Genomic DNA, 19,636 nt, shown 5'->3' with positions numbered 1-19,636 from the left:
GATGGCGGACCCTCGGAGGGCTGCGACGCCGGAGCGGCCCCGGCCGCGTGTCGAATAGTGCGGCAGCTGGGCGGATCGCCGCGGCTTTGTGCCGGTAATCCTCCGCGTCGCCGAGCCGGAAAGTCGGCTCGTTTCGGGAAAGCCGAGGAGCCATGTCGCGTGGGCGGAGCCGGAAGCTCCACTTTCCAGCGAGCTGCTGTGGGGCAGGCCGGCGCCGCGTCGCACCGACGCGTGCGCTCCGTTAAATAGCGGCGCGCGGCGGCGGCTTCTGAGACGTGCGGAAGGGAGTATTAGTGTCAGAGATGAGCTCGGTGGTTTTATGAATTCGATATGGTGATCAACGTCGCCACAGACATTGTTTTTTTTCCGTACACGATCTTAAATCGAAGGGCTGCGCCATGCTACAAAAATCTGGTGTGGACGGCTTGTCCCAGGCGGTGTCCAGGTGCAGACAAAGGGAGGCCTCCGGTTGAGAATTGATCGTAATCCTAATAAACGTGTTCGTTCAAGGTGAATCGATCTGTTGGTGCAGATTTGCTCTAGCCTGCATTATCATGGCTTGGCGCGGGAACTGACGTGCTGAAGTCAGGACCAGGATCGGTAGGATATGTCATTTCTTACCATTTGTAATCCGTGGTTTTGTCTCAAGACAGTACCTGTGAACCGCGGCACTTTTACTCCCATCACAACTGGTTTCTTTGGGTCTGAATTGTGCACCCTGTACAGTGGTATTGGTCCAACACGTTTCCGGAGTGTTCGTTTGTAGTTCTTTATCTCCCGTCTGCTCCGTTCTCTTGTGTTGTACTTCCGTACTCCGGTCTGCTCCGTTCCCTCGTATTGTAGTTCTTCACCGCCGTCTGCTCCGTTCTCTCTCGCATTGTATTTCCGTTCCCCCGTCTGCTCCGTTCCCTCGGAGGTCAATTTTCCGGATGGTGGCCCACCGTCCGTCAGCGCGCGCGGCAGAATGACCTGTTCCGACACCGCGGATGCGGTTCGCCGTTACGGTACCCACGAGACGGAGGGAAGACCGGCGGACCGTGCGCCGGCCGGCTGGCCAGATTGTGACGGCGCCGCAGCGCGAGCGCAGGCCCCGCTCGGGTGCCGCCAGCTCAGCCTCGTAAAGCCCGGCCACCGGATGCCGGAGCTCGCACTGCAACACGCCAGGAAAACAGGCTGCCATGCGCCGGCCAGATCGGATGCGCATTGAGCTGCAATCTCTCTTTGTGTGCTGAGCGCTGCTGGCGTGATGCGGAAACTGCGCCGCTGTGCTTTGCGGGGCCGCCAGATCTGTGGGCCCCATCTTAAGTGTGGAGCCGCTGCCTTGATCTTAAGTAGGCATGGCATGATCTGCCGGAATGAGGGATTTAAGGCTTTGTTAGCGTCCAGTCCGGGGTCGACGAAACCTGGCAACGACCTTTGTCACGAGTTCGTCGAGGACCTGTGTTTGGTGGGTCTTTGAAGTCAGCTGTCCTTCATGCTGTTCATGTGGTGGGCATTTCTAGCAAACGTTTGTTTGTAATCAGCCCGCCCGCCGCCGAAACAAGCCACAAGTTTCCCTTGGTAAATAGATAAACAAACAGTCCCCAGTCCCGGATGTCAGCGAGGTCGTTATCGCCGCGTCACAACAGTCCTGTGTTTGCGGAGCCCGTCCTCGCACGCTCCCGACTGTGGCCCTCCATCCAGGCTCCGGCTGGCCCGTCCCACTCGTGCAATGCGGGTCGGCTGGCGGCCGAGCGCCGACGCCATCGATCAAACGGGCCAGCTGTGCGCATGCGCGGCGGGCGGGGCCTGTTGCGTCGGCCGCCGCCGCCGCCGCCGCCGCCGCCGCCGACCTGGTCAGGTGTCGGCCGCGGTGGACGGCGGTCGAGCGCGCGCGCGCCCGCTCTTATGTGCAGCTACTGGCGGTAGTGGACAGCCGGGCGGCCAGCAGAGGCGGCGGTGCGGCCGGGCAGCCAGCGAGCGGTCAGCCCGTCAGCCGGCGTCGGCGCGTCAGTCGGCGTCTCGCCGCGCCCGCGCTCTGTGAGCTGCCGTCCGCTCGCCGCGCCTGCAGTCAGCGAGCGCCGCCGAGCCGCCGGTGACAGCGCGGCGCGTCCGCCGACGGCGATTGATTATCGACGGCCGCCGCCGGATCGGGCCGGTAATTAATTGTCGCGCTATCGAGCGCGATAAGCGGCGGCGGCGGGCGGCGCGGCCGTTCCATTAGCGGCGCGGACAGCGGCCGGCGCCGGCCGGCCGGCGCGCCCGCACCCGCACCATGTACGCCGGCGCCATGTACGCCGGCCACTACCAGACGCCGGCCGCCTACATGCCGCCCAACGTGCAGCTGCCGGCCGAGTACATGGGCGCGGCGGCGGCGGCGGCCGCCGCCGGCCTGCAGCAGTCGGCGCCGCTCGACCCCATGGCGGGCGTCCAGCCGAAGCGACCCAGGTAACGTGCGCCGGGCTCGGTGCTTCGCCGAGTGTCTGGTGATCGGGCTGCACTGTCGGTGGGGTGGGCCCGTCGGCCCGGCTCTGCCGGACGCTGCCGGTCGGGCCGGGAGCCGCTCTGTACCGTAGTTCCTGTGGGCTGGAGTGTGACGGACCGCGGCCGGGTGGTGCCGATCTGAACACGCGCTGCCGTACAGCTCCGCGAAACGAGGCCCCTGCAATTCGCTGATGGATAATTCAGATATGGGGATGTTGGAAGCTCATGATGTTTGCTTGTTGGTGAACTTGAGTCGGCGTTATTATTCTCGCACAGTAGAGACCTGTTTCAAGACGACTTGAAATGAATTGTTTTGGTGGGATAAAAGAGTCACAGTAGACACTCAGTACAAGCACGATGCGACGCCAGCAAATACGGTACGGCATACCCAAGTCGGATGGTTGTGTTTCCCACCCCAGCGGGGAGAACGCTGCTTCTGGAGCCCCTGTTCCTACGAGGCCGATGCCTGGGCCGGTAGCGGGCCGTGCCACTGACCCGGCCACGTCCCTCCATCGCCGCGGGCCGTTGCGGCCGCCTGAGCCTCGCCCTATTGTCACCGCCGTACGGTGGACGACGAAGTTGCCGTACCTTTCCCTGGAACGACACGAGCCGGTGCCGACGGCGTGCCGACCTCTCCGGGCTTGGCGCCGGGTCTGTGCCGAGTTCTCCGAGTCTGGCGCCGGGTCCGTGCAAACTTTTCCAAGTCTGGCGCCGGGTCTGTGCCGACTTCGGGTTTGGCACCGGGCCTGTGCCGACTTTCCCGAGTCTGGCAAGTCCGGCGCCGGGTCTGTGCCGACTATTCCAAGTCTGACGCGGGGCCTGCGCCGACTTCTCCGACTCTGGCGCCGGGCGCGTGCTGACGTCCCCAAGTCTGGTGCCGGGCCTGTGTCGACTTTTCCAAGTCTTGCGCTGGGTCTCTGCCGACTTCTCCGACTGTGGCGCCGGGTGCGTGCCGACGTCCCCAAGTCTGGTGCCGGGTCTGTGTCGACTTTTCCAAGTCTGACGCCGGGTCTGCGCCGACTTTTCCAAGTCTGACGCCGGGTCTGCGCCGACTTCTCCGACTCTGGCGCGGGGTGCGTGCTGACATCCCCAAGTCTTGCGCCGGGTCTGTGTCGACTTTTCCAAGTCTGGCGTCGGGTCTCTGTCGACTTCTCCGAGTCTGGCACTGGGTTTCCACCGACTTCTCCGGGTTTGGCACCGGGTCCCTGTTGACTTATCCGAGTGTAGCGTTGTCTCTCTCTGCGGACATTTCAGGGTTTTACGCCGGGTGTCCGTCGACGTCTCCGGGTGTGGCGTCGGGTTTTCGTGCATTTGCCGACCTCTTCATTTCTGCGCCAATATTTCTGGTTTCAGCGCCGGTTCCGGTGTGTCAAAACTCAAAGTTGCATGGAAAATGTCGCCCTTTATAGACGTTTCAGAGTCTCAGCTTTGGATTCTTTTCGAAATTGTGTTATACCATTCATGGATAACTATAATTTTCCGCCGATTGTGGCGGTATCTGAGGCGCTGTCCAAGACATTTTGGTCTCCATGTCACCTTTTGCTGGGAGAATTTTGACGCACTGGCCGGGTCTGTGTCGAGTTCCCAGAGTCTGGGGCCGAATCTCTGCTGACTTTTTCAGGTCTGCCACCGGACCTGTGAGGAGTTCTCGGCGCATATCGCCGCGCCTCTGCTGACTGCGCGAAACCCCCGAACTAGTCCTGAACCCGTACCAACCTGCTCAGACTGAGCCAGCCGCTCGAGCTCTGAATGTGGTCCCATCTACCGCCGCTGGCTGGATGCTGACCGAACAGGGAGGGCGGCAGTTAATGGCTGGAGGTGGGCTGATGACTCGGGTGTGGGGACTCCATGGCGGCGATTGAGAGGTCGTGTCCGATTATGTGCCTCGGAACAGTGAGATTAAGACGGCAGTGATGGTCTCCATGCGGTCGATTCGGAAGATAGTGCTGCCGTTATCCGTACCGAGAAATGACTAATTGGAAGCCAGGCATGAATTACACTTTGGTCGAGCTCTGTGACAAGCAGAAGTATTTACGAGCCCCGAAGTTATAGGAAAGAAAGGAGCGTCAGCAGGGCATGGCCTTATTGCAAATCCCAAGTCCGGAATGCATTCACGCCTTTGTGGACTTTGAAAGGTCACTCATGAGTCACGACAGAGTTCACTGCAGCGCACCGCGAGTTCGAAAACCCAGCCTCGAAAGCTTGGCGTCAAACGAGAACGTTACAGTTCCCAGGGCCATTCGAAGGTCTCCTCCTAATCCTGTAAACATGTTCCAGCCTTTTTCTGCCATTAAGCCGTGCTTGCTCGCTCGCGATCTGAGATAGGGCGGGCTGATCCGGCGTCGGACACGGGCTCTGAGGCTGCGGACAGCGTCCGAGCGGTCAGGACAAGCGTCGCCGCCGCTGGCTCGCCGGTGTAGGCCGTTCCGGAGGCGGAGGACGGTCCAGATCGCCGGCCGCGATCACGGGCCGACCGGGCGCGGGCGGAGATCGGCGACGGCCGGGCCGGCCCCGCTATCTGGCCAGGCCGGGCCGGGCCGGGACAAAGGCCGGCCGCGACACGCACGGCCGCCACAGCCGCCGGTCTCGGGGAGGCGGCCGGCCGGTGTGCCGGCTGCACCGCCGACGGACGTGTGCTGGACTCGGCTGTGTGCTGTGCGGCCAGAATGGAGCCGCGCCAGGCTGTGCGCGAAGGAGTGCCCGCTTCTGGATACGTGGATGAATGACTGATGGGCGATTGATGCTGTCAGCAATGTGTCATGTTCAACAGTAATGGCGACGTTTCGCGAGTGCCGTACATCAGTTTGGCACCCGTCATGCTCAAGGGCAAATGCGTTCCGGCCAGGAGCTAGATTATCCGTGGAACAAATCGGCCAAACTCAGCTTTGTCGCTCTCTTGGTCCAGTTCACATAGTGTGATGGAAGAAGCTGTGTGCCGAGGGCGACACCGACTGTGCTGCTTTGGTCGCAAATGCCGGCGCGACCCTCACCCGGGGTGGAAGCCCTGCCGAGCGCGTGATTCCTGCTGGGAGCGTGACCACAGCTGGGGTGATCCCTGCGGAGGAGTGTGAGCGCTGCCGAGGGTATAATCCTACTGAGAGCAGGATCCTGCTCGCTGTAGGATTATACCCTCAGTAGCAATCATATCCTGAGCAGTGCCTACACTCCTCCGCCGGCATCATGCTGTGGCTCAGTTACACTCGTGCTGCGTTGGGGCATGGCCCTTATCAATATGCCACCCAGATTGTGGTGACAGTGATGGTGTGACTTACACTGCGGACATGATCCTCGTCGCCCACCTAATCCATATGCACATTGCGATTGGCGCCGTGTTCCTCCTATTGGCGATGTGTACCGCCACCTTGGGGAGCGGGGTCCTTCTCAAAATGTCATCAGCGCCAGCGCTGCTAATCGTATAATTAAAACGGCTGCAGTGCCTGCCAGCGATATTGCGTCGCTTTAACGTCTGTTGTTTGACCGAGATTGTGTCGCTTTAACGTCTGTTGTGTGACCGATTCACGCCCACTTCTTTCTACAAAAATCGATATTAACGGCTTGGCTCCAATTCGTTCCGCACGTTGGTCGCAGTGACCATGCAAGTTTTACACCGTTGTAGAGCCATTTCATTCTTTTTTGGATGAAGAGTGCGGACCATTATGCTTTATCATTGACAATGAGTCGTGCCCCAAAGCTCAAGTAATTTCACACGATGATAGAGGTGAGCATTTCGACAATAGGAACCTCACGGTGTGGTGGGGTGAATGGCATCGGGAAGCGATGCGGGCGCTATTTTTGTTTTAAGCAGCAGGCTGGGCTATTAAAGAGTATGGGAAACGTCAGAACAAAATGGCGACGGCGCGAAATGTTTTTACCTGGGATTGCATGGGTATGGTGTGAAGTACAACTATCTCTCAAAGCCTTCTACCAAGGAAATTGATCAGTTTTTCAATCCGGACTGTTGCGAAAGCGTAGCGCGTTTCCCGTGCTGTAGCTGTAGTCGGTCGGGTGCATTTTATCCCCCAATGTAATAAAGCCGGCTAAGTGCAGACGCCACTTAGTTCTGTGCGCGCCCCGCACCGACATGAACTGTCGCCAGTGATTCAAGACCTCTTTAAGGCTGTCACGATCGTCACGACTGTTAGCTCCGCGACCGGGATGGGTGTGTCCCCGGGACAGAGCGGTGCTGTTGTCAGTCGTTTGTTCGTGTAATTACGGACGCCTTGCCGGCGTGCTGGACTCGGTGCTCTGCAGATGCGCTTACACAGCTGCAGTTGCCATGCTTCTAGTTTGTTGTGCTGCTCTGTCACTGATTATGAAGCGGGGCACGCCCGCTGCCATGAATCACGCCGCTCTACGTTATGGGATGAACAGCGGCTGGCTTATGCTCAGATAAATATTGATAGCGGTCTGGTATTTCTTTGCGAAACAAAGCCTGCTGCAGACTTGTTTGTTCTCGGCGTCAGGTCATGGGCGTGATTAGTGAAGGGTGTGCAAATCCACCGCCATCGCCTTACCCCAACAAGTGTGTGCCACAGCGTGATGTGATGGCGACTCATGCAGGCATATCATTTTTTGGCTTATACCATATCAGTCATGAATAAGAGAGCGGCTTTTTCCATCAGGATTCTTCTTGCTGTCATTTTAGTGTCACACATTGTTATTTGAGAAAAGAAGCAGCAAAACACTAACCCGATAAAGATTGACTTCCAGATATCTGTCGCTCAGCCACGTTAATGCTTTGTCTAAAGTGGCTCCGAGTCGTGCCCGTTTTAGACCGCCTCGACACAGACCACTGGCGCCCGTTTTAGACTACCTTGACACAGACCACTGGCGCCGTACTATTGGCGATCGGCCGGGAGCCTTCGAGCGATGTTATCTACTAATGCCGGCCGTGATACAATCTCTGATTGTGGGAGCGCGGAGTGGCGGGCGGGGGCGGGCGGCGGCGGCCCGCGGCAGCCGGTCACGACCGCGCCACGGCCGGCGGACGGCCGCGGCCGCTCCGCCGCCGCGGTGACAGGGCTGAGGTGTCGTCCTCCGCGCCGACCGGCCGCCGCCTCCGCCACCACCACTGCGGCTCGAGCGGCGCAGGCGGACAGCGCGGTCGGACGCCACAGTCGGCGTGCCGCTCGCTATCCGTCTGCTGACGCGCCTCAGGCAGGCTTCTCTGGCGAAGGCGTTCGCGGGGGCCCCCCGGAGGTCAGGTTCAAGCCCCTGCTGGCGACGGAACGGCCGCCGGCCACCGGGACCGCGTGTTGCCGGTCGCGTTGAGCGCCGACTCCCCCGGGACCTGCAGCTGACACCCCTGGGTCTTGGAGATGGCCGCCGGGGGACGCGGCAGCTGTACTCCTGAACGACTGTGGTCCTCGGCCGCGTGCAACCCCAACAGCCCCCTCCCCTCCATCAGAGCAGCCGTGGTGTCTGGGCTCCTCCGCGCTGTCGCCGGCGGGGCCACAGCCCCTGGCCGGAAGGAGAGGAGAGGAGCGGCCGGCGCTGGCCACGTTCCCACGCCGCCGCCGCACTGGCCGGTCCGGTACAGTTCCCACGGCCGGCGGCGGCCGGTACTGCACGCGGCCGCCGCTTTACGGCCTGTTGCAGAGATAAGCGGCCGACGCCGGGCGGCCGGCCGGCCGGGGTCGGCTGGGTCAGAGGTCACCGCTGGCCGCTCGGCTGGCCGACGGCAGGCGTGTGGAGGCGCGGCCCGGAGCAACGGCCGTCAGCGCTGGCAGACGATGGCGCGCCGGCCCCGGCTGGCTGCAGGGTCTGAGGCAATGACAGGCATCGTGCTTAGCTTGTGCGAGTTACGAGACCGCCTGTTTCGATCGTCGCTGGACATTGGTCGCGGCGTGATGGAGCAGCCACAGTACTGGAAAGCCTCCAATGCTGTCGGGCAACGCGCACAGTACCGTTCGCCGTTGACTTTCCCAGCCAATGCCTGCGTTCCCTGATCAGGCAGAAATCACGGGCCAGCCCCAGTTTTCCCTTTGCCGCATCGGCACCGACGCGGCGTACGTTCGGCGGAGAAAGTGGCTTTCTCGCGGGCGGCGAGCGAGCGGCGGGCGGCCGTGTGGCCGTGACTGAGGTGGGCTGTGACGCGGCCGCCGACACCACCCAGCGCCGTGTCACTCATTACCGCCATTGTCTGGCCGGCCGGCGTGTGGCAGCGCATGCGATGAGGCGTCCCGGCCGGCGCCGGCCCGCCGCCGCCGTCACCGGCCTCTCCGCCGGTGACGACACCGGACCGCGGCGGTCGGCTGCGACCTCCGGCGGCGCCCGGCTGCTGCTCGCAGCGTCCCTCGGCTCGCCTCTCGGAGCTCAGCGCGCGCGTCAGTTGGGGAACGGCGCGCTCGTCACCTCCCGTACGCCGGCCTCGGCGGCGACGATGGCAGCGTCAGTTCGGGAGCGGCGCGCTCGTCACCTCCCGTGAGTCGGCCGTCGGCGGCGACGACGGCAGCGTCAGTTCGGGAGCGGCGCGCTCGTCACCTCCCGCGGGTCGGCCGTCGGCGGCGGCCCCGGCGCGCGGCCGACTGCCCCCGGCGGTGCTGACGCCCGGCGCCGCCAGTCACCTTACGCAACGCTGCAGCGCGCCGCCCGGCTCGGTTGCATAATAATCCTATGGATTGATTAATACGTGCAATGTGTCGAGTCATAACGAGTAATAATGGTCGGACAATGCGGTCACGTTCGCGCTCTCGTGGGGAGGGTGCGCCGGGTAACGGCCGGCCGGCCGGCGCTGGGGTGGTGACCGTGCCGCTCGCCCCTGTCCGCAGCGCCGTCGACGGGCCTGCCACAGGCCAACTATTGTGGCCGACGTGATGCGTGGGCTGTGTGCGGAGCTGACACTCGCGGCCGCTTTGTGCACGCGTTGACCAATGGAATATGCTTTCAAAGTGGACGGTGTCTGACGAATCGGAACTCGGGAAGCTTTTCGCAGCTCAGTCTCGTGGCGGTTTGCCATTCCCTCAGTGATTTATGTCAGTTATTCAATTGGATTCCGAGGTCAACACGGGGGCCGTGTGGCGGGCACAAGCGTCGCGGAATGCGCCCATATCGATGTGTCAACATTGGAATGGGAAAAGTGTTCGTCTGGACCAAATCACTACGAGGTGTTACCATGTAGCGTTCGATCACAAGTTTAACAGTGCTGCGACGTGCCAGGTGTTGTGATACCCACTCTGGTCTCCACAAGCTGTAGTGTGCACAGACAACCAGCACATTACCTGCAAGGGGCTGAGGAACAATCGTTGGACGCTCAGGCAGGGCGGGATGGGGGGGGGGGGGGGGCAGGTCGAGCTGTTGGGACCTCAGACGTCGTCCTCGGTTCTGTGTGTTGACGTGATCAAGATGGGACTGTGATACGCGCGTCGCCACGTGTTCGCCGGGAGCCTGCCTGCGGGTGGAACCAGACACCTGCCCCATACAAACCGGTGCTGTGGCGTGGCCACGATGGCTTGATCCGGACGCGATGCCGGTGCCGGCTGCCGGCGTCGGCTCACCGCCGCGGTTCGGATGCGTCACGCCTCTGTGCGGTGTCCGTGGCCCGACAGTGGACCGGGCGCGGTCCCGTTGTGGCGGTGTCTGTGACCCGGAGCTCGGCGGCGCTGACCAAGCGAGGGGCTCCAGCCGACAATGACGGTGACGGCCCGCCGCCGCCGCCGCCGCCGCCGCCGCGACGCTCCACTTGCTCGCCGGTCGCTGACTCTTGCACGCCGTGATTGGACCGTTTTCCGCGATTGCGGCAGAAACGGTGCGCCGCTTCCGGCGTGCCGGCGGCAAAAACAGGCGGCGCCGGGCGCGGGCCGCTAGACCCCGCCGCCGGCGCCGGGCCCGGGCCGCTGGCCCCTGTCGGCGCCAGGGCCGGGCCGGCAGCTCCGGCGGATGTGGGGTCGGTCCGTGCCGCGAGGTCGCTGCACAGCTACCGGCGACTTGTTAGATGGGGCGGACGCTGGCCAGCGCTGCGATCGGCCTGGAGCTCGCAGCTGGCGCTCTTTGACGACTTCAGAGATGGCACGGCACAGCTTCGCCGGATGGCTTCGTCATTTTGGGTCGTGCGACGGCCCATTTTTGAAGGGAATTCGATACGCTACGTCGCTCACTCCTTCATGAGCGCCAGCGAGTGCAATGTTCATATTATCCCGCATTGTTGTTGTGTTAGGAATTGCTGATCTATGCATCACTGCGTTTGTGTACTGTCGTAATTTCCGCATCCTGCAAAGCTGAAGGAAGTTGCAAGTTTCCTTGCACATTGCCACAACATCGTGACGGGGGTCTTGCTAATGCACGCTGGCATGTGTAACTCGCTATGCACGAGCCGTGCAGATCGTACAGGTAAGCGACCTCCAGCCTTCCACCCTGAGCGTCGCACCCGCTGTACCGGTCGAGAGTGTTGACTGGTCTCGGCTGAGACTCTGGTCCGTGTCGCAGCCGGCCGCATCCCGTGTGACGCCCAGCGAGCCTCCTGCGACCGGCGCCGCCGGGGCCAACGTCGCCCGGCGCTCGGCCGCGCGTCCGGCCGGCGACAGCTCAGGCCGGCCGCGCCCTCGACGCCGCCCGGCCGGCCCGCGGGTCACGGCGGCCCCGAATGTGCACTATGCGGCCGGTCCGAGGTCGGGCCGGGCCGGGCCGGGCCGGCTCCGGTCGCCAGCCGGATGCCGGAGCCGGCCGCCAGGCGTCATGCATCGGCTGCTGATTGATCAGCGCCGGGACGGACGGGCGCCGCGACGCCGACGCCGGCCGCGCCGGTCGGCCGCGCCGCGTGAGAGGGCTTTTTAATTCGGACCCGTGAATATTTTATCTGCTAATGGTCGCCCGCCTGGAGCCCGCTAATGGGGATTACGGCCACCGGTGGCCGGCGACGGGAGCGGTGGCCGGCTCGGCGGCGGCCGCGCTCGGCCGTGCTCGGCCGTGCTGGGCCGGAGTGGCGGCTGTGTCGGACCGCAGTATTTCACGGCCGGCCCGCCCCCGGCCGGCCGCGCGCGCTCGCGCGCGCGAGCTCATTGTGTCGCCCTGTGCCGCCTGACGTCAGCGCCCACAACACGGCCGGCCCTGCAGCCGCCGCCGCCGCCGCTGCCCTTTGTTATCGCCCACCGATTCGTGCCGGTATGCGCGAAATTGGGCGCAGTCTGGTCCGATATCGGGCTGACGTGTCCTCTGGCGACGGCGGCGGCTGGTGCATAGCGCACTGCACAATGCAGACGGGCCGGCGGGCTGGCCGGCGGGCTGGCCGGCGGGGCTGGCCGGTGCCGGCGAGCACGACTCCGGCTGTCGCTCGCCGGGCCCGGGACGTCGTCGCCGCCGCCGCCGTCGTCTGTCCGCTGACCGGCCGGGCGGCGCTCCGACGACGGCGACCCCGGCCGGCGCGACGCGGCCGGGCCAGCGCGCCGTGCCCCGGCGCGCTGCCCCCGAGGTATGCGGCGCCGGGCCGCCGGGTACGCCGGTGCAAAGGGAACGCGGTGGTAACCTCCCGCCGGGGGTGGGGCAGCGAGCAGTTTGGGGCAGGGGCGAGACACTCACCTCAGGCGCGCTGTGTGGCGTCCCAGTGCAAGACACTCAATTATGGAAGACACTTAATCGCTTCGCGAAGGATTCCCATCGTGACTTCATCGGTGACGTTAGTCCAATTTAATGTCGGTACAGATGTGCTAAGCGCTGTTTCCAGGTTCGGGTCATTTCATATGCAGCATGTTCAGCTTTAAGTAGCTCATGGGAGACGCATCATGCCAGGATTAGCGTGAGCTTCTCAGTGGCCGCGTAGTCTCAGGCCCATGCTGGGGGTTTGTACTAATTTGGACACCAGTCCTGTTCTGCAATGCTGACTGCGAGCAGGATGTAGCATGAGATTCATAGCCTTTGCGGTCAGTGACTTGATTTCGTAAGCTGGAGTTATTTCGTTCGCGCGAAGGGAGTCGAAAATTCGCGGGCGGCATTGGTTGTGGCACGGAAATTGGTCAGCTCTGGGATAGCCATACGATGTTGGTATTTAAAGTAGGATATTCGCTTTGAAGGCCAAAGGGTTTTCGTGAGACCTTTATCCCCTGGCGGTAACACCGCATGAATTTTTGTCGTCAGTTTTACTGCATGTGTTTTGCGTTCTTTTTGGCCTGGTGCGGTGTGGATCCGAGCTCATACGAAACACTAAAAAGCAAGCGCATAGCTGATTTGCTACAGTCCTGCACGGGACATCACAGTAGCGCTGCGTGTAGTCTGGTCTTGGCTACAAGTTACAGCGAACAGGGTGATCACCACCGTACCGTATCAGTCCACGTCCAAGCCAGATTTGTCCGCTCTCTTCGTCTTGCCGTCACCTTCTAAGGGACGGTGTTGTTCGGTGACTGACGATGGCCGCTGGCGTGTTTGCCTGCCCCGGTCACGTCGGCGTGAGGACGGCCTGGCCGGCCATCCAGACGTGCTCCGGGTGTGTGCCGTCAGTTTGCAGCATCTGACTTGTCAATCGCCGTTGCTTTGAGGTATATGGAACCTTCCAAAACGGATCGTCGTTCAGTAGCTTTTATCTAGGCTCATTTTTGTCATACCTGTGCATTCGTCGAAAAGGGGATGGAATAAGGAATTTCCTTTGAGTCGTTTGTAATGAGACACGTCATGTCACATAATATATGTTCCACCTTTTTGTACGTGCCGCCTGATCAGTGGTTTCTATCAACCGATGACTTTTTCTAACGGTAATTGCTGGCTTTTCGGAGAAATGGTCGTCGCCATCCATCATCGCCGCTGATAAGTATGCATGGCGGCCGGCTGGAGTGGGTCCGATCGGAGCCGGGGCGGAGGGTGGCGCGCGCCCGCTCCGGCCGGCCGGCCGAGGCGCCGCCGAATTCCCGAGCTTCCACCAGCCCGAGAGCGACACCGACGCGGCTCCTGCCTCGGCCAGACACGGCCTGAGGCAGAAGGGCGCTGACACGGGGGCGCGCTTGACGGGTCAGAACGGAGGCTGTCGCCGCTCGGGCTGGGCCCAGCATCTGGAGGCGGGCCGGGGCCCTAGATAGGCGGGTTCGTGACAAAGCGGGGATGAGACACGAACAGAGACCAGTGCCGCACGCGCGAGTACGAGCGAACGAATGGTGTGATGCGATCCGGCTCATCCTTGGAATATAACACATCGACCGTTAAAGCATTTTGACGATAGCGTCCGTGCGTCGAGTCCTGAATTCCCCTGATACGCAAGCGTGGCGCCGGATGCCCGGCCGTCCCGTGCGCGATCGCAGTAGCGATGCCCTTGCGTCGCCTCACCGTCGTGGCGGTCCCGCTGCCGATGCCGCCGGCGTGAGGGCTGGCCGCGTGCCGCCGGCCCGAGAGCGGGACCTCCGCCGCCGACGACGGTCGGTCGCGTGTGCCGGCCGCGCTCCCCGTCTAATCCATGTAATTGTCTCGTAATGAAAATAAGCCGGCCCGTATCGACTGGCGAGCCGTTGCCGCGGCCGCCGCCGTCCGGGCTGCGAGGCGGAAGGCTGTCGACCGCGACGCCCGCCGAGCTGTCGCCGGCTGGCCGGGGCGTAGGCGCCGATCGGCCGGTGCCGATGGCCCGCGGCGCGGAGGGAGGCGATCGTACGTGGTGAAGTGGGTCCAGATGGTCGGAAATGTAGTTTTGCTTGAGAGATTGAAGTGCTGCGTAGGCGTAATTCCGCAGGTATTGCGATGTACAGTTTTGGCATGTATGCACCCGGAAGCGGTCTGAAATGGAAGTGCGGGCACGGGGCATGACAGTATGAGGGAGAGAGGGCGACACCAGGCGCGCTGGTCGCCGGCAAAAACGCCGCGCGGTGCAGTAAAAACGTGGCCTGCCAGCCGCCAGCTGTAGCCGCCGGAAGCTGGCCGCCGTCCGGAAGGGCAGCAGCAGGCTCCGCGGGGCGGAGCTGGTCTGGGCTTGGATGGGCCGATCTGGACCAGGTTTCGCTGGGACGGCTGGTGCCGTGCTGCGCGGTCGTGCGCCGGCCGCGCCGGTGTCAGTCGGGCCGGGCCGCCCTCAGGAGGGCCGCGGCGCCGGGCCGTGACCGCGCGCTGGACCCCCGCCGGCCGCGCCGCTCCGGACGATTTGTGCGGCCGTTGGGCGCCTCTCGGGGCCGCCGAGGTCGCGACCCCGGGTCAGGTGTGGGGCCGGCGCCGGTACTGCACGGCCGCCCGCCCGGCCGCCCACCCGGTGAACACGGCTTACAAAGGCCGCCGGCTGCACGGCTGGCCGGCGATTGCTCGCCGCGGGGGTAGGGCTCTCAGCCTGCACCACGGAGCCAGCAGGACGGCGTTGGTGACTGACTGATCCGGGACTACAGTCTTGGCTGCTCCGTGAGATGAACGACGTTTGTGTGTGGGCGTGGGTGTGGGTGTGGGGTGTGGGTGTGTGGGTGGGTGTGGGTGTGTGTGTGTGTGTGTGCGTGTGCGTGCGTGCGTGCGTGCGTGCGTGCGTGCGTGCGCGTTTTATGTTAGTGTTAGTGGACGCGCTCGACGCGATTTGCGGGCTGCTGGACGTGGCATGTATAAAAACGCATGTCCTGCGATTCATGAACGTATTGTCACAGTTCTTAACAAACACCAACGCCCGGTAGCTTCGTCTGGTGCTGGAGAGCCCCCGAATCCACTTAGTTCGCTGCTGATCGCCCGGCTCCCATTGTTATCTGTCCAGTTTTTGTCGTGTGTCCAGCGTCCGGCCTCTGACCGCGCCGCCGCACTGTCCTATGGCCGTGGGGGGGTGGGGGGGGGGGGACTGAGGCCGGAGATGGCGGTCCGCTATCGCCCCCCGGATCGCGGCCGGCGCCGATAATTGTGCCGCCGCCTGTGACGGGGTTTTCCGTCGCCGCCGCCACTAACGAGCGCCGCTCTGCCCGTGCGCCGCAGGTCCGATGAGGAGGACGGCACGCCCAAGTACGGCCGCATGGAGGACGACGGCAGCCAGGAGAAGGAGCGCTACGCCAAGTAGGTGGCGGCGCGCGCCGCACGCCCCGGCCCGGCCCGGCACGGCGCCGCCGACCGACCGACCCCCGTCGGCGGACGGCGGAGCGCGGACGAGGGAGCGAGCAGCCGGAGCGGACTACGGACTGCGGTCCGGAGACCGTGGGCGTAGGCGCGGCGGGCGGAGTGGAGTCGGCAGACAGCGAACGCGGCTCGGACGCGGCGTCGCGCGCGGTCCAAGCCGGGCGATCGGCCGCGCCGCGTGCCGAGGAAAGCCGCGCGGGCCACGCGCCGGTCGCGCTCGTATTTTCCGGCCCGGCCGGCCGAGCGGCCAACTTTTCCGATACGGCGCCCGAACACGGACGTCCTAGCGGCCGCGGCCGTCCGGCTGGCTTCTATCATGTTTAATATATCTCCATATACGGGCGTAAGTGAATGTGGGCGCTGCGCCGCCCGGCACGTCCCGGCACTAAGTTAGCCCTAAAGCAATTATCCGTAACTACGTAATGCCGTCGGCCGACGGGACGCGCGGGGGAAGTTTGCCGAGCGGCGGCGGCGCCGGCGCGGCCAGGACGCGGATAACTCAGCCGCGCGAAACGGAGCGGACGCGGCCGCCGAATAAATGGCCGGACAGCGGCTGAGATACGGCCGAGCGCCGGGCCCGGACGGGCCGTGCTTCATGTCGAGGCCGTCCCGGGGCGGTCCTGGGGCGCGCGGGCGGCAGAGGCGCACCGCCCGCGGCCAGGGCGAGCCGGCCTCGGTCCGACCCGGCGCTACTCATTGGCAGGTACTGGGTGGTGGTGGCGACGCTTCCATGGGGACAACGTGCTGGGCCCGACGCCTCGGTGGTTTTTATCACGGAAGTCAACCACAAAGAAACGCATAAAAGTCGAGCCGCCAGCGGGTTTATGCATTCGGCGGGATTAAATGTGGGAGTTGTTTATGGAAACCCAACGTCAACACAACAGCGCCATCAATTACGCCGAATGACGGCGGCGACTTGGCGGCGGACGTTCCGGGCCGGGCAATGTCTGTACGTCACACGGCACGAGCGGCCCGCTGTGTTGACAGCGGGCTGACCTGCGGGACTGGCCCGGGCCATGCCGCCTCAGCTGGGGCCGGCGGAGCGTGCGGCCGCGCCGCAGCAGTGACGCCGCTCAGTGCCGGCCGAGCGGGCGCCGCCGCTATCCTCGCGTGCATCTCTCGGCCGGCCGCGTTTTGGCGCGCCGCGTTTTCCGGCCGGCGCGGCCATTGTCTCGCGGCCGGGCGGCGCGCCGGGAGAGCGGCCGCCACGGGGGCGGACGGCCGCGCGCCACGCCGAGACGGCGCGACCCGCCCGGGCCCGCCGGCCGGCCGGGTCAAACCGCCCCCGGGCACGGGCGGGCCGCGCCCAGTTCAGGGCGGCGGGGGGGGGGGAGGGGGCTGGCCGTCACCCCAGAGCTCCTGTACGGCCGCCGGGTCGGCCCTGGGGCCAGAGCTGGCTGTGCGAATGACCGGCGGAGACCTTGGCGGCGGGCAGCGCGGCCGCTGAAAAACCGGGTACGCCAGCCGGCCCAGTGATCGGGCGAGGGGCCGTGCGCAGCCCGTAAAAAGCGGGCCGGCGGGCGCGGCGCCGACGTCCGGGCGTGCCGCGGCCGGCGCGCTCCGGACCCGGCGCCGAGCCGCCGGCCGCCCGATCGGCGGCGATCGGCACACTCGGCCAAGGCTGCGGCGCCGGCACAGACGCGTCCCGGCCGACGGCACCAGGCGTGCGCTGGCGGCGCCCGGCGTGCGGAAGTTTGGGGTGGTTCACAGCAGGGGTGCCAGCGCGGGTCAGGCGCTGGGAGGATAGCGACGTTTCGCAACACTTGTTTTTGTGCAACATCGATACACGTAATGTTAGTTCCTCTGCTGGCTGGGGACAGGCTTCTTCAGCCATCTCTCCTCTTCGGCGGAACTCGCGGCTGACAGTTACGATACGTGGTGACCGACGGACAAGCGATGCCTTTCAGAGATGTGGAGCTGACAGTTACGATATGTGGTGGCCGACGAACAAGCGATGCCTTTCAGAGATGTGGAGCGGCTACAAGCTGCACGGTGTAGAATTTCACGGTCTCTGCTACCGGCTACGTTGCCGTGAGATACGGGCCTTTTTAAGGTACGATCTTATTCCTACTGGCTTGTCTAAAAGCAAGGATCATAACAGCGACGAAGTGGTTTGTCAAAACGGAAATGTTTCGCTTATGCGCGGAGCGTTCACACTTGGGCATGGCTGCATTTGGCTGCTGTCGGCCGAAGGAACGACTTCAACAACGCCATACAAATCCGGAATTGAAGTCATTTTTCGTCACGAATGAAATGTTTACTTTGTGAATTAATCACGACAACGTTCCCTTTGTGTGCGCTGAATGGGGCTGCGAATGAAGACAGTAGAAGACAGTGCCAGTCACCCGAGTCTATGGCACACACGATCAACGAGATTGCATCTGCGCCTGTTACGTCACACCTGCAGACATGAACTCGATCGATATGCATAAGGCCTCCGCCATCGACCGCGGTTATCGCGCCGATCGGCCTGATGCGGTCGTTACTTTTTCGCCGCACTTTTATCATACAGCACGCCGTCTGCAATGGGCCGCCGTCGCTGCCCGGTCCCGTGCTCTCCCGTCGGGCGACGTGACGTGGACCTCTCCCGGGAGAGCGTGCCCGAGACCGACGCCCGCCGCGGCCACGTCGCCTGGTAGCCTGCGCCGAGCGGGACGGTGGTCCCCGTGGCCGACCAGAAGGGGTCGTGTTGGCCCGGGTCAGCGGCGGGCCGGCCGGCGCGGTGGCGAGGCGCTCACGCTCGACGGTACCGCCCCCGTCCGCCGCGACTCGCGACCGTCCTCATCTGGGGCGTGGTCGCAGCGTTCTCACGCCACGTTGGAGTGTCGCGTTGAGCCGTCGTTTGCAGCAGGGGCGCCGCGCTGAGCCGTCGTTTGCGACGTCGGTCGCCCGTGTCGTCCGCCGCTCCGCGGTCCGCTGTCCGCAGTTCTGAAGCTCCGCCGCTCCGCCGCTCTGCTGCTCCGCCGTCCGCTGTCCGTAGCTCTGAAGCTCCGCCGTCGGCCGTCGGCGGCCGCACCCCGCACGTGTTGTCCTGCATGCGACCCGTCCAAGCAGCGCCGATGCCGCCGGGAGCCGGGCCGGGGGTGGGTGGGGGTCGACTGTCTGGGAGCGCGCGATCCGACTGCCCCGGCCAGTAACACGGGCTCCACTCCCGCCTCCAGGGAGAACCACTGCGAGATCGAGCGGCGGCGCCGCAACAAGATGACCGCCTACATTTCCGAGCTGTCCGACATGGTGCCCACCTGCTCGGCGCTCGCCCGCAAGCCCGACAAGCTTACCATACTGCGTATGGCTGTGGCGCACATGAAGAACCTCAGAGGTAAGTCGGGCGGCGCGCGCGCGCGCGCACGGCCGTCTGCACGCGCCGTGCACGCGGCGGCGGCCGCCGCCGATGCCTTTGTCCGAGCTCGGTGGCGATGCTATCGTGTCGGCCAAGGGCATCAGAAATGGTCGTAACGAGCGTAATGTCTAACCCAGATCCACTAACGGATCATTGCTGCTCAGTACCTCACGTTTTGAAAAGGACGCGCCGTAGAGTTCGTTGGCCCTCTGTGTGCAAGATGTTCGTTACGATTCTGTTGACGCGGCGCGGTGTGTGTGTGTGTGTGCGTGCGCGTGCTTCTCGGCGCCCGGGCTGCGGCGCCGCTGCCGGCTCCGGCGGGCGCAGCCGGGGCCGATCCGACACCGACTCGGCCGGGCCGGACCGCCCGCCGCTGATGATTTAGTGGTGCGCCGGCGGCCGCTCTGCCGGGACCGATCTGGGCCACGCGCTGCCGGGCGGCGCGCGGCCCGCTGACGCCGCCGCCGCCGCCGCCCTCACCGCCCTCACTCGCGAGCTGCCGCCGCTCCCAGCCTACCCCAATCGTTCTCAGCCGTTTCGGGCTGCATAAATCAACGCTAATGGGACCGCACGGCGATTATGTGATTCGGTGGCGGTTTGTGGAGGCGTTGGGCCGGGCGTCGGCTGCCGCTCTGCCGCCGCTGGGTGGGCTGACTGGCGCGCGGCAGAGCTGGCAGGTCTCCGTCCCCTCAACGGCCGGCCGCTCCCGTCGACGGGCCGGGCCGCTCCCGCTCGGGCTGCTCGGCTGGCGCTGGCCGGCCGCGGCCGCCGTCACCGAACGGGGGTCTCGGCCTCTGGCGGCGGGTCGCCCGTCCTGCGTCTTCCAGCTGGCTTCCTGCTCGGGTCTGGTCG

At 64.3% G+C, this 19,636-nt stretch overlaps 1 protein-coding gene across 1 annotated transcript in view; it reads left to right on the top strand.

Moving 5' to 3' along the window:
* The first annotated feature begins 2,239 nt into the window (after positions 1-2,239).
* Positions 2,240-19,636, top strand: part of LOC119101824 (aryl hydrocarbon receptor nuclear translocator homolog) — a 33,587-nt gene continuing 16,190 nt past the window's right edge. Inside the window, 3 exon segments of the mRNA XM_037225251.1 lie at positions 2,240-2,427; positions 15,307-15,384; positions 18,606-18,763. Of these exon segments, the coding sequence (XP_037081146.1) occupies positions 2,255-2,427; positions 15,307-15,384; positions 18,606-18,763 (409 nt within the window). The 5' untranslated portion in view covers positions 2,240-2,254.

This window comes from Pollicipes pollicipes, unplaced genomic scaffold (assembly GCF_011947565.3).
Source record: "Pollicipes pollicipes isolate AB1234 unplaced genomic scaffold, Ppol_2.1 Scaffold_4881;HRSCAF=5763_pilon_pilon_pilon, whole genome shotgun sequence".
NCBI classification, from domain to species: domain Eukaryota; kingdom Metazoa; phylum Arthropoda; class Thecostraca; order Pollicipedomorpha; family Pollicipedidae; genus Pollicipes; species Pollicipes pollicipes.
This window is presented reverse-complemented; position numbering and strand designations above follow the sequence as displayed.